Below are 16585 nucleotides of genomic sequence, written 5' to 3' on the forward strand. Positions count from 1 at the left end.
TGCAATATTCCAAAAGTGGCCTAACCAATGTCCTGTACAGCCACAACATGACCTCCCAACCAATAAAGGAAAGCATACCAAACACCACCTTCACTATCCTGTCTACCTGAAACTCTACTTTCAAGGAGTGAACCTGCACTCTTTATTCAGCAACACTCCCTAGGACCTTAGCAGGATGTATACACTTAATGGTAAATTTGCTTTCCCAAAATGCAGCAATTCGCATTTATCCAAATTAAACTCCAACTGCCACTCTTCAGCGCAATGGCCAGTCTGATCTAGATCCTTTTGTAGTCTGAGGTAACTAGTTTCCAGTCATATCCTGTTCCCAGAATGTCATTGTTTGGGATTCGTTTCCATAGCTGTAATCATCCCATACAAGCGAACCTCTGTTTGACTGGTTGGTTTCACAACAGAACACAGTTCTGTAATTAGATTAGATTACTTGGTGTAGAAACAGGCCCTTCGGCCCAACAAGTCCACACCGACCCTCCAAAGAGCAACCCAGACCCATTCCCCTACATTTACCCCTGGTTAATCCACCTAACACTACGGGCAATTTACAATGGCCAATTCACCTAACTTGCACATTTTTGGACTGTGGGAGGAAACCCACGCAGACACTGGGAGAATGTGCAAACTCCACACAGACAGTTGCCTGAGGCGGGAATTAAACCCGAGTCTCTGGCACTGAGAGGCAGCAGTGCTAACCACTGTGTTGCCCAATTATCTTACAGAATCATTTTTCACGAGACCGTGACAACATTATTTTTTGGTAACCTGGAGGTATTTCGAATCTAGGGATGTTGAGACCATCTTTAAAACGGCTGGATGAATTGTGACTGAGATCAGCAAACTCCTACACACAACCGAATGCGCTATTTTGTTGTATTATTTGACACAGCGACTCATTGCGTAAATGTCCTAAATCCTGCATGCTCCTTTCTGGATGTTTGTCTCAAATTTCTTTCAATTTTGGAAGCTGAGATTTTTTAAAAGGATTAAAGCTGATTCTGAGTTCTGTGTTGACTGAAGAAAACGCTTTGTATCCACTGTGCAGCTCTGCAAACGGATGAAACAGTTATTTCACCAGATAGATTCCAGACGTTGGCCCCGGACCACATCATTGTAGCCCAGGAGCAATCTATTTCTGACCAGGTCGGTCGCATGTTCAGTTTACTATCCTGAAACTTAACGGAGTTAGTGGAAATAAATTCTCATCTCTTTTAAACTGCCTTTCAATTGCTCTGCCTTTTTTTATTCAAACAAGTTTGACATAATTTGCTTCTCCTTTGTATCCAATCTTCTCCACTCTCTCCCCAACCCCACCAGGATGAGACAACGTACATTCAACACATAACGTCTGATGGACAGACTGTTCAACACCTAGTTACAGCAGATAACCAGGTAACATCTGAATATCGCTATTCCTTTCCTTGTATTTTTTCACCTCCTTAGTGTAGCAGGTTGTTCAATTCAATTGTAGGTATCATTTTTGCCACCTACAAACAGACTCCACCACCAGGGATATTTTTCTCTCCCCAACCCTATCTGCATTTCGTAGAGACCGTTCCCTCAACAGCTCCCTTGTTAGGTCCACGCCCCCCCCACCAACCCACCCTCTACTCCCGGCACCTTCCCCTGCCACCACAAGAAGTGCAAAACCTGGGCCCACACTACCCCATCACCTCCCTGAAAGGCCCCAAAGAATCCTTCCACATTCGACAGATTTGCCTGCACTTCCACACACACCGTCTACTGTGTTCATTGCTCTCGAAGTGGTCCCCTCTATATGGGGAAGACAGGATACAGACTTGCAAAACGTTTCAGAGAACATCTGAACAACCCCACCGCCCTGTGGCTGAACACTTTAACTCCCTCTCCCATTCCACCAAGGACATGCAAGTCCTGGGCCGCCTCCATGGCTAAACTCTAGCCACCCAATGCCTGGAGGAAGAGCGCCTTATCTTCAGCTTAATCAGTGGTTGCAAACGTCAACTGCATGTTGTCATATCTTTTAATCACTTTGTAACCTTGATTGTTCCTTTGGGAGTTGTTATGTTTTGTGCCAATCATGCCCTGTTGCCATTAAATGCTAGTTTTGAAGTATTGCTCATTTACAATGGATTTGCATTGCTTTGAGATTCTCCATGTAGGTATGGGGAATCTCTTCCATTCAGCAACATGTAGGTTTAGATCCATGTTTGGGACCTCGAGCTAGTTACTGAACACCCTCCGTACAGGCATTTGGTATAAGCAGTAACAAGATTCTAAAGTAGAACCACAAGTAATACAACATAATGGTACTCAGGCTGTAGTCACAATCTTTACAAGATCACCAGTTCCTGACTCTCAAGTTGGTTGGGGTGTTCTGTTCTGTCCTTGTTCACCACAGACTACATTCTCTCTCTTGGTTGTTGTATTGAGGGCCACAAGATTCTTACACCTTGACCAGAATTAGCTTTGTGCCATATTATGTAACTTACTTCAAATAGGGTAAAACTTCTTCGTCTTGGCCAACCTGATTGGTTTACCATTATTTCACTATTGTCTATTATTGTATTATGTTATTGTATGTTCCTCATGCATGATGTTTTTGTTTATTAAACAGGCAGCCATTTAGCTAACCTAATTAATGCAACACATTTCTTTTTATCTTTGCTATTGCTTTAGTACGCAGTTCAGTAGAGGCCAATGCTTATCCAAGCTCCCAGTCAGCTGAAAGTCAGAGGGCTTTCTGGCCCAAGCTTTTACAACGCATTGACATTTCCTTCCTTTGTATCCCCATGCACTGGAATCCTACCTGACTAAATGACTTAGAAATTTGCCTTGCTGCTTGGCATTCTCTGAATTCAAATTTTCTATTCTACCTAGAACCATCTTGCTGTAACCTCATACAGTAGATGTTTTCATATTGTGTATAAATTCAGTTTATAAATTGACTTAAATGTAGAGTGTTATTAAGTAATGAATCGGGACGATCAGAAATAACTGGCAGTATTGTGTTCTTCAATTCCAACTGACACCGCCACCAGAGATCACTGTTCTTCCGTAAACCTTACAACAATCTCCTCTTCTCTAAAGGTACAATACATAATTTCACAGGAAGGCGTACAACATCTTGTTCCACAGGAGTATGTAGTTGTCCCTGAAGGTCACCACATTCAGGTAAGTGTCAGTTCTCTGTGATACATACTAGAAGCTCTTTATGAACAGGCAGGCTAAAAGAAATTGCTAAATGCCATGAATCATTGAGACAAGAATATACTTTACTCATCCTAAACTGGGAGGCTATTACATTAGTGATAATGTCACTTGGCTAGTAATCCAGAGCCCCAGGCTACTGTTCTGGGTAAATGTGTTCAAATCCTACCATGGCAGATGGTGAAATTTAAATTCACTAGAATTAAAAGCTCACCTAGTGTGATTACATAACCATTATTTGATGTAAAAACCCACCTAGGTCATTAATCTGCTTTACAGAAGGAAATCTGCTGTTTTCACCTGGTCTGGATTATGTGACTCCAGACTTCAGCAATGTGGTCAACTGCCCTCCAAAATGATCTCGCAAGCTACTCTGTTGTATCAAACCACTATGAAGTTAAACAAAGAACTGAAACTGTGCAGACCCACTATAGTGTGGAAACAACAATAGTAAACACAGTCCAGTAACCCTGCAAAGTCCTCCTGACCAATATCTAGGGGTTTGTGCCAAAATTGGGCAAGATATCCCACAAACTCCAACAACAGCCCGACATTGTTTGTAGGTATGATTCTGTAAATAAGTCTAAGTCCTTGACGCTACCATCATTGGTATGTCCCATTCCATTGGCAGAAACCAGTGGTGGTGTAATAGTCTTGTTGGGAGAAAATTACTTGCATAGCCTTCAACATTCACCTAGGACCCTGTGAAGTCTCATGGCGTCAGGGCAAGCATGGGCACTGAAACTACTTGCTGGTTATCATTTACCACGCCACTGCTGCTGATGAATCAGACTCATCATGTTAAACACCACTTGGAGAAAGCAATGAGGGTGACATTGGCACAGAATGTATTCAAGGTGGGGGGAACCTTTAGTATCTGTAACAAATGTATGTTTGGCAACAGCACTATTACCAAAGTTAGTCAAGTGCTGGTGGACATACCTGTTAGAATGGATCTGCAGCAGGTAGTGAAGGAACCAGCATGTAGGAGAAACAAATTTTACATTGTTCTTGCCAACCTACCTGTTGTAGCTGCATCATCCATGTCAATATCAGAATGAGTAATCGTGATGAGGTCCCCACATTCACATTGAGGATACACTCCATCATATTGTAAAACATTACTGCTGTGTTAAATGGGACATATTTCACACAGATCCAGAGCTGGAAATACATGAGGCATTGTGGGCCACCAACAGCAGAAATATGTCTATCTACAACCTGTAACCTCAATACCCTGCATCTCCTCCTTTCTACTATTACCACCAAGCTGGAAGGCCATCCCTGATTCAATGAAGAGTGCAGAAGGGCATGCCAGGAGCCAAGCCAGGCATACTTAAAATATGAGGTGTCCATAAGAACGTAAGCTGTAGAAGCAGAAATAGGCCATTCAGCCCATTGAGTCTGCTTCACCATTCATTGAGATCATGGCTGACCTGATAATCCTCCATTTCACTTTCCTGTCTTTTCTGTATTGCCCTTCATTCCCTGACTGATGTAAAAATCTCTCTAAAGCCCATCTGCTCCAGATGATAACATCTCCGAATTGGTTCATGTAGAAAAAAATATTTATGATTAGTGCTGAAAAATGGGATTGGAATAGATGGGATGATTGATGACAGGCAAGGGACAATGACAGGCCATTGGGCCTCTCTTCCATGCTGTTTAGTAATAGGGGGAAATATCCAAGACTGTAAGCACATCAGGCAGACCAACTTCGAAGTGAGCTCCCAGTGCCCACATGACATCTTTCACTATCAGCAACTGACCGTCCCATGTTGGATTTGGCAGTGCCTGGGCCTTCATGCCGAACCCTTGTCCTAATAGCTGCTGCAGCCTGTCTGTGACTTATTAGCAACAAGATGCTTACTGTGGTCATAATCATTGTTAATATTGTTATCAATCTGGTCTATAACTTGAGGTTATTTTTGTGCCAAACAGTGAAAGCAGCATACTAAGCATTCCTGAAGAAGGGCTCATGCCCGAAACGTCGATTCTCCTGCTCCTTGGTTGCTGCCTGATCTGCGCTTTTCCAGCAACACATTTTCAGCTACTAAGCAGTCCTACAACTACTGGATCAGAACCAAATTCTGCAGTCCTGCCACATCCTGTCATAGAATAATGCAGCATGGAAACAGATCCATCGATCCAGCTAGTCCATGTTGACTGTTCTCAAACTAAAATAGTCCCTGCTCCTGGCCCATTACCCTCCATTTCCTATATGTATACTTATCCAAATGTCTTTTCAATGTTGTAACTGTTCTTGCATCTACACTCCCTCTGGTAGTTCATCCCACACACTAACACTCAGTGTATATGGAAAAAAAAGTTTTGTCCCTTGTATCCTATTCAAATCTTTGTCCTCTCAATGTAAAATTATGCCACATAGTTTTGAACCGACACTGGGGAAAAGACCTTTGCTATTCGCTTTACCTATGCCCATCATGATTTTATAAACCTCTATAAGGTCACTGCTCAACCTCCTATGTTCCAGTGAAAAAGTCAGAGAATCTCCTTCTAATGCAAACCCTGCATTCCTGGCGACATCCTGGTAAATCTTTTCTGAATCCTCTCCAGTTTAGTAATACCCTTCCTACAACAGGGCAACAAGAACTGCATATGAAACTCCAGAAGAGGCCTGACCAATGTCCTGTAGAACACAACGTGACATCCCAACAATAAAGGCAAGGATACTAAATACCTTCTTATTCACCCTGTCCAGCAGTGATGCAAATTGAAGTTTCTGTCTCTGTTCTATAATACTACCCAGAGCTCTACCATTATGAATGGCTGTGAAGGGTTAGACAACTAACAGGAAGAAGGCATTCCACAAATATCCTCATCAGGGACAGAAAAGCCCAGCACAAAGCCAAAGTATTTTATCTATCTTCCACTTGGCACTTCTGGTTGTTGATCTATCTTAGCCTCCTCCTGACATGCCCAGCATCATAGATGTCAGTCTTCAACAAATTTGATACACTCTATTTTAAGAGCAAGGAGTGACTGAAGACTTGTGTTCCAGAAGCAGCTGCATGCTACCAAGGTGTTCCTGTACAGCTACAAATAAGAGTAATTACCACTGTATCAGGGCAGAGCTGGGTGGGTGAACTGGGAAAGGAGTTTAGCAACAAAAACAGTTAAGGAAAAAGTGGTAGATGTTTAAAAGTATTACTCAAAGTTTCATTGATCAGGTATGGTCTGGTATACTACTTTGAAATTTTAGACTTCTGTTTTTATTCAAACATGTGGGGGTCACTGGCTAGGCCAGCATTTATTTCCCAGAGGCCAGTTCAGAGTCGACCACATTAAGAGCCTGGAATCAAATGTAGCCCAAACGAGGTAAGGATTTCCTTCACCAATGTACATTTGTAAGCCAGGCGGATTTTAATGATAATCAACAGTGGCTTTATGGTCACCATTAGACCAGCTTTTTATTCAAGGTTATTGTTACTGAATTCAAATTTCATGATCTACCATGGTAGCATTTAAACCCATATCCCCAGGACAGTAGTCTGAAGCTGTAGATTACTAGTCCAGTGATATTGCAACTCTGCCATTGTCTCTCCTAAATCTAATCAATCTGTACATCTATAGACTTCCTTTTTCTCCCCTGTAGGGAATATGCAGCTACATACACCAGAATAACCCTGGTTACCATGTTTGGGATGGGAGGTGGGGGTAATGTGTGCTGGTGTTCAAGTATCATAGGAGTGTTCTGCCTGCTCTTTTCACTCTCCTTCCTCGTTCCACTTGCCATAATTGTAATGTAACACTACAGCTTTGGCTTCTCTTACCTCCCAAATTGTCATCACTCCCTCCTTCAAACTGATTCACTTTGCCCTGGACTCTCTCAGGATAGATGTGAATGGATTTCTATCGGTCACCATTACTTTGGACAAAATTATTCTGAGCATGTGAAAGTTGCATGGTGAGCCATTTTGCTGTCTGCCTTTAAATCAGCAAAAGCTCCTTCCACACAGCAGTGAATTCACTGGAAAGCCATCAAGCTGGCTGCAAGCAACTGAACTTATAAACAGCAATACTGTGAAGGTAGGTGACTCTAATCAAGGTAATGTCTCCATTTCCAAGTTCACCTGAGAACCAATCTTCTGGAAATTCAACAAAATGAATTCTCATGGCTTACTGAGAAAACTTCGCATTACACAAACTTTCACTTCAACTTTAACGTGTCAGTTCCATCTAAGAAAGTATTGGCCTGCCAAGAAAGAGACTGTGATAGTTATCAGGTGTAACCATTTTTAAAATCTCCCATCTGTATCTAATCTTTGTGTCTGAGTTGCATGGGTAAGACATGGTGTTTTTAAATTTTGGTTAAGTGTGATATAAATACCTTTCTTTGGTTTAAAAAGCTCAAAGCTTACTGCTTGAATTATTTAATTGTGACAGTGGCTGTGAGGATAAGAAAAAAAGCATGTCTTTCATAAAATGCTGATCATGGACAGGAGATAGAACATATAAATTCTGTGTGTGTCACCAGCCTGGTCCTTGATGCACCCATTGTATCACTACAGTTCATTCAGCCATATACCCCTATACCAAATTCTCCCTCCTTTGTAAAGCTCCCTGTATTCCTCTTTCCTACCAACCTCCTATAAGACTTGATGACACTCTTTCAATGGCCAACTCATGCTCCAGGATTGCAGACTGTTGGTTTTGGGAGAAGGTATTGTCTCTGGTATCTTGAGCCAGTTGTCTGAAAATGCGGGAGTGGCCTGGGTGTGATGTGGGCTTGCTCAAGTTTCCGATTTTCCACTTTCCATGTCAAATCTGCTTGCCATCCTTGCCTGATCATTCAACCAAGATTGGTAACTTGTCAGATGGAGAATTGTGTACAGATATTCTGCAAAACTAGGTAGTGACACTCCAGTGCACTGCCTAGAAATATTTTCAGAACAACTGTATTTGTATTTTGCTCATGTGAGTCTGAGGGATGCAGGTGCTGGTGAGTATAATTTTCAATGTTGAGCCCTTAAGTATTAGAATTTTACTCCAGAATGCAGAATAGCCCTGCTTTTGTTCAATCCTAACAATCCCTCCATTCTAACCCCAGAGGGATGTCACTACATCATGAACAGGGCACCCTTCTCCTTTTGGCTGTCTGAATGATGCTGTAAATTGCAGCCGTTTTTGTACTGTGCCCCTACATCTGCTAAGAATTAACTTGAGCCTGTCTGAACTCATTTCATGTATAATCCTTTATAACGTGAAGGCAGAGGAGATTGTGCTATCGGTGTGAGCATGAATAACTCAACCATTTAAAGTGCAGCTTTTTAAAAATTAAACAACTCTGCTTGTAACTGAACGAAATCCTGCTTGTATTTTTGAATTCAACCAGAATCCTATCTTGTGTCTGTACCTCAGAGATTGTGCAGTCTTTAAATTCTGTTTTATACACATCCCATCCCTGATTTTAACTATCACCATCGGCAACTATGCCTTCACCTACCTACCCAGCCAAGTCAAAATTCCATTCATAAACCTCTCAGCCTGCCTATACTTCTGTCTCCTTTATGAAAACCTTTGTTTAACCAATATTTTCAACGCTTGACTTAGTGTCTCCACAGCATTATTAAACTAACTTTGACATGTCATGCCTTGGGATTCTGCACTGAGTTAGTGTTGCTTTATTGTTTCAACTGATCTTGTACCTTGTTAATTTGCTGATGCGCTCCACAGGTCCAAGATGGTCAAATCCACCACATACAATATGAATCAGATCCACAACTACACCAGGTCTTAGAGGGACAACAGGTATAGATTTTTCCTAGTGAAACGTATTTGCATTTAGAAATAGAGTTTCTAAAACTGAATAGATCATTATATGGAATTAACTCATGAATTTGTCTCAACTAGTCAATATTGGCAACAGGAAAATGCATTTTTTGCTATTTATTACAGAACAAGATATCCTGGTTCTTTAAATAATGCTTCAAGCAATTATGGCTTTAAGAGATGTATTTTGTCTTTTTTTTAATATATTGAAGGAAAACACACTTTATTCATGCACTGTCGTTTAAAATGAAATAAAAGAAAGCTAAAATTGGAATAACAATAGGAGCTATTGGAAAACTTAGCCAAATAATGGGTTATTTAACTACTAAACAATAACGTTCCAATATGGTAACATCCCATAAACACACCTTAGGCAAATTCATTGAAATATATATCTCAGATGCAGTTTTCCAGTCCAGGAGGAAAATCAAGAGAAAACAGAAAGAGAGGAGCAGGGAGAGATGTACTGCAGCTTCCAAACCCAGTTTCAAGACTCCAGCAACTGCTACTAAAAAAAACCTAAAAATCCTGTTTCTGTGGGAGCTTGGCCCCACCTATTCAGACTGCTTCTATTGTTCCAATTTCAGGAGGAAAACCAAAGGCCTCTCGAGCTGTTTATTTTATGGGCTTTGCAGCAGATTGCTTGTCTCTTCTGTCTCAACCTCTTTTTTTTCTTAAAACCGAAAGACAAAATACACCTCTTAAAGCCATAGTATGATCACAAGTTTCATATCAGAAAATGACAGAGATTAATTGACAACCTTGTTGTCGAGTGTTCAGGAATGAGAATCCTGTAATTCTCCCTTCCTAGCCAAGGTTATAACAGGTTGTTCTGATATATAATGCACATTTCGTTAACATACATTTGCTATAATGCGATTAGTGAATTCGGGACACTGTTTCTAAATCACCAAGTTTTAAAGCATGTAATGGTTGTTATGCGACTCCAGCCCCATTAGTTTAAGTGATGCTGCTATTACATGATTTTCTTAGAACACAGGATTACACGAGAATGGAACTACCACAGTAAAGCAGAATTGACTGTACTGCTAACTTAGACCTTAAATTATGTTATGGATTTCAAGTTCACATGTTTGAACTCCCCAGATGCATGAAGACTGACAGTGAGCATGGTGCAATATGTGCAGTCTGTCACTAAATAACCAACCATAAGCATAGGTCAGAGCTGATGCTTGTAAATCTTGCTGATGGGACAAAATACTTGCAAACAAAATCTTGGCAGCCTAATTGATATTAGTTAAGTGAGTTATTTGTCATCATTCACGACATTAAAGTAATTTGATTTCATTATATTATATAAACAGTTCTCCGTTTGTGGAGGAAGGTGGCTTGATTGTTTGATTAACACTGCTTTGATTCACTTTAAAAATAATTCTTGTCTATTCTTGCTTAACCAAGCCCAGAAACCTTGATAAATCCACCTCTTTTAAAAAAAGCTGCTTTAAAATTTGGTGAAAATATAGAGTACACATTTTATTATCTGGGCTATATTTTATGGTTAACAGTTTTATTTTTAACATTTTGAGTTTTAATTTTCCAAGCCTACAAAATGTATGCTGGAAAGACTCAGGTATCACGAGAAGAAAGTTTTTTTTAATGGTTCAATGACTCTTCTTCAGTTTATGTAAAGTTGCTGATATTTCCATCTCCATGGTGTGTTTTTATTATGTTGCAATATGGTAATAATCCTGCTTTTCAGATATGGCCTCTGCAGTGTGCTGTAGCACACACTTTTATTGCTGTCAATCTATTGATATTGTTTTATTTTACTAAGATCGCAGTAAGTCATGATGGACAGATCCAATACGTGCCAATCACTGACCAGCAAATAGTGACACAAGCTGAGCTAGAAGCTGCTGCACACTCTGCTGTGACAGGTAAGCAGCTACCATGATTGATCCTGGTGAGAGGCAATAATATTTGGTGCTATTCAAAACAGTGGACCTGGTCATCGTGTAGGTTCACACAAGAATAGATTCACTCAGATACTGAAGGTGTTGCAATTTCAGTAACAAGATCAGTTGCTAAATACAATGCACTCTCTTGTGTTATCAATATATTTCTGCTTTTTAACAATTGATGCCTGAGTATTATTGATAATCTATTTCTTAAGAGCATTTTTAAAACTAGTGTCTTCATCTTGATAGGTAGCTGCTGGACATTTCTCCATTCCCTTTTCCTTCAAAAAGCCCTTTGACATGCCTCAAACCTTCTCAGCAAAATAGATTCAGAGGATAATTTATTTGATAAGTTGTTTATTTTTAAAACCTGAGAAATGTTCTATTCTTACTAGTTCTTTTAATTATTTAGTTACTTAGTTTGGAGGTGGGGAAGGTACTTAGTCCAGGAGTATTGTAGTGGGTGGGGATCTTGCCAGTTTGCCCCTCCACTCTGATTGATTAAGTGATGGGAAGATCTGTAGATGGCTTGCTCAACCCTCCAATAATTCAGGCCCTTTATTGGGCAATTAGTGCATAATTAATTGCCACATCTTTTTATTTTGGCGCAGCAAGTAGGCAAATCAATTGGTAGGGGCCCAGAGGGGCAGAAGGATTGTGGCAAAGTGGTTGCAACATTCAAAGGCCCTCATTCAAAGGCACTGTGACTGGCATCAGAAGGGCCGGTGCGAGTATCAGTTGAAACTAAAACATCTCATCTCATCTCTCCTCCCCTACAACTGTCATCCAAATCCCCTTGTGTTATTATTCTCACATATCTCCAGGGATCACTTATCTGGGCTTTGGGTGGCTGTCTTTCCTGCAGTAACCATTGCCACCCAGTGGCATTGCTCAGCAAATGACTTGGCCTCTGGCAGGTAGGGTGTTCCACGTTCAGTGTTCTGATCCTGTGGAAAACCTGGCAATGGTCTCTTGCAACTGCTTGATTGGCACATAACACCAATGAATGTTTCCAGGTGGAGGCAATACAGGTGTCGTGTGGGTCCTCCAGCCGATGACTGACTGAGACCGCATTGAGTCTGACTGTGGAATAGATGTACTATGTGTATAAAATCAAAGTCTGGGACAGTCTATATTTTTCATTGCTGGGCCCAATATATTAAGTGCTTAATCCACCTAACTAGGCAGTTCCTTCTTTGAATTCCTGTGAAGGTGCCGCATTGTTGAAGATATTATATTTCAGAATTGTTGTTAAATAGAGGTGCCCAGTGTCTCCTCAGGTAAATATAAAATTTGAATTACATCTAGGCTTCAATTATTGAAATCCATCAATCGATCGACACCACCTCTAAGCCAAGGATGTATAAATAAGCAACTTACATAATTTCTGAAACTGAACATGTACTCTTTTACAAAAAAGTTCTAACTAATTACTAATAGATCACATATTAAAAAGAGATAGAACTCCAGTTCAAATTATGTTCTTAAGTTTTTCTTCCCCTTTGTAATAGAAAGGAGTTGGTTTCTCTTCACTTTATTTGCTTTTAAAACAGTAAAAGGAAGGGCAGATTTGCACCTTGTATATTTAGTTGAAAGAAAATGACAGCTTTGTGTGCCACTTTAAGATCAGTTCTGAATTCTATCTTTTTGAAGGTTTATTAACCGTACTAAAGATTGATTTTTTTTTTGAATGGTCCGCTAATAATTTGTCTTTCTCCATAGCTGTAGCAGATGCTGCCATTGCTCAGGTCCAAGGGATCTACGCAACTGAGGCTACGGAAGAACAAATACAGCAACTTCAGCAACAAGCAATCCAATATGAGATGGCGCAAGCTGAGGTCATTGCATACTCTGAAGACTAAAACAATGCGAGTGGCAGCAGCAGAAGATGACTCGAGCACTTTTTAAAAAAAAATTTTAGTAAGAGAGGGGTACATTGAGGACGAGAGACAGACAAATGACTGATCTCCTTTCCCTGCCTTGTAATACTTTTGGTTTGCTTCTTAGATTATCCTGAATACTTGCATGAAATGAACTGAAACGAAAAATAGCACATTTGTACTTTTTAATTCCCCCTCTTTCACTTTGTCTATCCACCCATATCCCCAACTTGTAAACAGGACTTCGGTCCAACTATTAACTAATTTGAAAATCACTTGCTAATGAATCCTCAGAAATGGCCCCCATTTTCAAATCCCCTTTTTTTGATAGTTATTAAAAGGTTCAGCACAATGTTTAACAGCTGAGGAACCAATGTGTAAAAAAAAAAGTAAGGTTCCTGATTTTGACAAATGTTATGTGAACAGATCTATACATGACTTATATTTATGTTTATGTATATAGAATATATACAAAAATATTATGTATAGATTATTGAATTCCTACAGGTGAATTATAAGGCAATGACCTAAGTTGAGGAATTTAGTTGCTAGATCATTGCCTCTTGTTTTCCATTTTAATATATAGCAGATATTGAATTTCAAAAAAAACTTAACATTGCAGTAATCTAGTCTGTGATGTGGAATTTTGTTTTCAAGGTGAAAGAACAAAATGTTCTTGCTATTTTGTCTTTCCTTCTGTTTTTATATGTCGGGAATCTGAAATTGTATTGGATCACGTGATAGGATGTGTAATAACTTTTCTGGGGAGCAAAACACCCATACATGAAAAATTTTATGTTTGGTGCGTATTGAAATCAAGTTTAAAATGTTTGAAGGAATTCTCCCTCTCCACCTTATCCCCTAATAAATAGGTGTGTAATGGTACTGACTAGGAGGAAATTCAACTGTAAGAACCAGGAAATGTTCAGCTTCAACCCAACTCACCGTTAAGCTGGCTGATTTCAGCTCTCCATCAATTGAGTCATTAATTCTGGTCCCTATTGTTGTGATTAACTTAGCACCAGTAATGAAACTTTTGACAGGAAAACAGTTTATTGGGAGCCTTTTCACCCATTATAAATATCTAGATATAGCCCTGTTGCGAAAAGAACCAGGAAGCGTATCTGTAATAGGGTTACATCTTCATAACAGTACAAAGTTTATTTTCTCCTGGACTGAATTTTAAAGACTTTTCATTTGTTGAAAGCCTAGTTTGTACCATATCAGGGAATCAAAGCTGAATTGGAAGCTAATGTCTCCAGGTTTATCTAATTAATAGTTCCTGGGTTGCATAAAGAGCCTGTCAAGTTCAGTAATGCTCACTGCATGCAACTTTCTTTGTTCGACTATCCATATGGTTTCTTTCATAATGCTGGAATCAATAATCCATCACTACAACCTGCCACTGGTCAGTTTTTGCATTTTCCCATGAACGCATCCTGCTAATCTTGCAAAATTAAGCTGTACATACAGTATTGTACATAGAATAATTTATTACATAGGATGAGATATTTTGCTTACCAAATGGCATAAAATGATTACAGTTGACTCTTATTACCTCGACTACAATGGATTTTACTTTTGCTGTCTATGTCAATTGTGGTTACTGTTTGTTTACTGAGACCTTATTCTCTTCAATACATTGCATTCATTTTGTAATCATACATTCTCACTTTATTTTTCTAGGAAGTGTTTCTACTTGTACATTTTCCCTGTCATTATACTAATGCTTATGCATGGTTGTGAAGCACTTTTAAAAGTATTGGTATGAAAGCATAAAACAGTAATGGTTGCAAATCTCGTCGTAAGCATGGTGAAGTGAGGAGATGTAATACCATTCCTGATAGTCTGAACACCATATGGGCTTCCCATTTGATGTAGTACATCTCCAGTCTAGGACAAAATCTCATTTTAAAAAACGTGCTCAGTTCTGTTGGACTTGCTGAGGACTTCCCAATTATATATTGTTGTGATAGCCCCATCTTCCAAAGCTTGAGAATTGACTGATTGTATGGCAGATTACTGCTATTTTGTGCTAGCAGTACTGGGGCTGTGTCGAAGGTGAACTCAGCCAGAAATGGTCTAAATCCAAGCTCCATTCAATATCTGTAGAATTTGCTATTCTTCCTACCCTCACCCTTGAGTTCGATTATCCATATGGTTTCTTTCATAATGCTGGAATCAATAATCCATCACTACAACCTGCCACTGGTCAGTTTTTGCATTTTCCCATGAACGCATCCTGCTAATCTTGCAAAATTAAACTGTACATACAGTATTGTACATAGAATAATTTATTACATAGGATGAGATATTTTGCTTCTATCTTGCTTCTCGATGACAAATGTAATTATTTAATCACTAGACAAAATGGTTGGGTGAGCAAACTAAATTCATTTCACTTGGTTTATTGTGAAATTCACTGTCTACATCTGCTATTATCCCTTACAATGACTAAATACATTTTGTGCTAACTAACTAAACATAGCAATAAACGAAGTCTACTATTTGAGACACGACTTTTTTAAAAGTTAGAATTACTTTGATAATTGGTCCCTATGGGTACCACTGAAATAAGCAGAGCTAAGGAAAAAATGTGCTGAGGGAGTTAGAGCAACTAGTAACTGAAATACAATACAGAATCACAAAAGATGGTAACCTCTAGATTATCATCTGACTCATGAACAAATTGGCATGGAGTAAATGCGATCAGAGTTGAGACGTGTGGCTCAAAGATTAGTGGTGAAGAAATAAGTTTTGGTTCATGGGGCACTAGGAAAAGTGTGAGCGATTACCATCTTTATCGAATTGTACTAGAGAGTGTACTGGCAAATAGTTTAACTGGGATTGTAGACAGGGCTTTAAGCTAAATAGTCAGGATGGTGAACAGAAGTCAGGAAACAATGCCAGTGAATCAGTCTACCTTTCATCATTGCAAAGTGCTAAAAAAAATTTAGGAAATCATAATACAACTCAGCAGAGTCAGCATGGTTTGTGAAAATGACATTGTCATGGACATATTGGAGTTCTTGCAAAGATGTAATGATGTAAATTGAGTCAATGTATTTCCAAAAGACATTCAGTACAGAAAATTCTAGGTCAGTGCAAAATTTGTGAACTCTGTAATAGGGGTAATCTATTAGCATGGGTAGAAAATTCGCTAAATAATAGGACATAGTCAAGATCAGTGGATCATTGCTCTAATGAAGTGCTGCAGGAATCAGAGCTGGGTCTTCAACTATTTATAATCTGTATTAATGAGTCAAAAAGTGTGGTGCTGGAAATGAAAGCAGGTCAGGCAGCATCCAAGGAGCAGGAGTGTCGATGTTTCAGGCATAAGCCCTTCATCAGGAATGTCAACTCTCCTGCTCTTTGGATGCTGCCTGACCTCCTGAGCTTTCTCGACTCTGATTCTGCCACATATTTTGACTCTGACAGTCCAGCACTTTCTCATAATCTGTATTAATGATTTGGATACAAGGATTGACTGTGTATTGTAGACACATTTGCTGACAATACAAAAATAGACAGGAGTACAAATTGTGACAAAGGCACAGTTTGCAAAAGAATATAGACAGGTTAAGTGAACGGGGCAACTGGTTTCTAATGTGCAAAAATAAGAGGCAAGAAGAAAAGAAAAACAATACATACAGGAGAATCTGTGTCCTTGGATTGACTCTCAAAAAATGTAATGTAGATACAGCAAGTAATTAAAAAAACAATCTTGCCTTTTATTAAGAGGAATAGAATATAACAGTAAGCAGGTCTTGCTGAAACTTTACAGAATGA

The 16585-nt window shown here is 39.4% G+C and overlaps 1 protein-coding gene across 4 annotated transcripts in view; it reads left to right on the forward strand.

The window, feature by feature from the left end:
• The window catches only part of znf335 (zinc finger protein 335), a 69504-nt gene extending 55154 nt beyond the window's left edge, over nucleotides 1-14350 (forward strand). For all 4 annotated transcript variants that reach the window (XM_043710165.1, XM_043710166.1, XM_043710167.1 and 1 more), the window contains 6 exons: nucleotides 1061-1158; nucleotides 1333-1407; nucleotides 3085-3168; nucleotides 8902-8976; nucleotides 10793-10895; nucleotides 12639-14350. In XM_043710165.1, the coding sequence (XP_043566100.1) occupies nucleotides 1061-1158; nucleotides 1333-1407; nucleotides 3085-3168; nucleotides 8902-8976; nucleotides 10793-10895; nucleotides 12639-12778 (575 nt within the window). In that variant the 3' untranslated portion in view covers nucleotides 12779-14350. The remainder of the gene's footprint in view (nucleotides 1-1060; nucleotides 1159-1332; nucleotides 1408-3084; nucleotides 3169-8901; nucleotides 8977-10792; nucleotides 10896-12638) is intronic.
• Nucleotides 14351-16585: the final 2235 nt, after the last annotated feature.

This window comes from Chiloscyllium plagiosum, chromosome 20 (assembly GCF_004010195.1).
Source record: "Chiloscyllium plagiosum isolate BGI_BamShark_2017 chromosome 20, ASM401019v2, whole genome shotgun sequence".
Lineage (NCBI taxonomy): Eukaryota > Metazoa > Chordata > Chondrichthyes > Orectolobiformes > Hemiscylliidae > Chiloscyllium > Chiloscyllium plagiosum.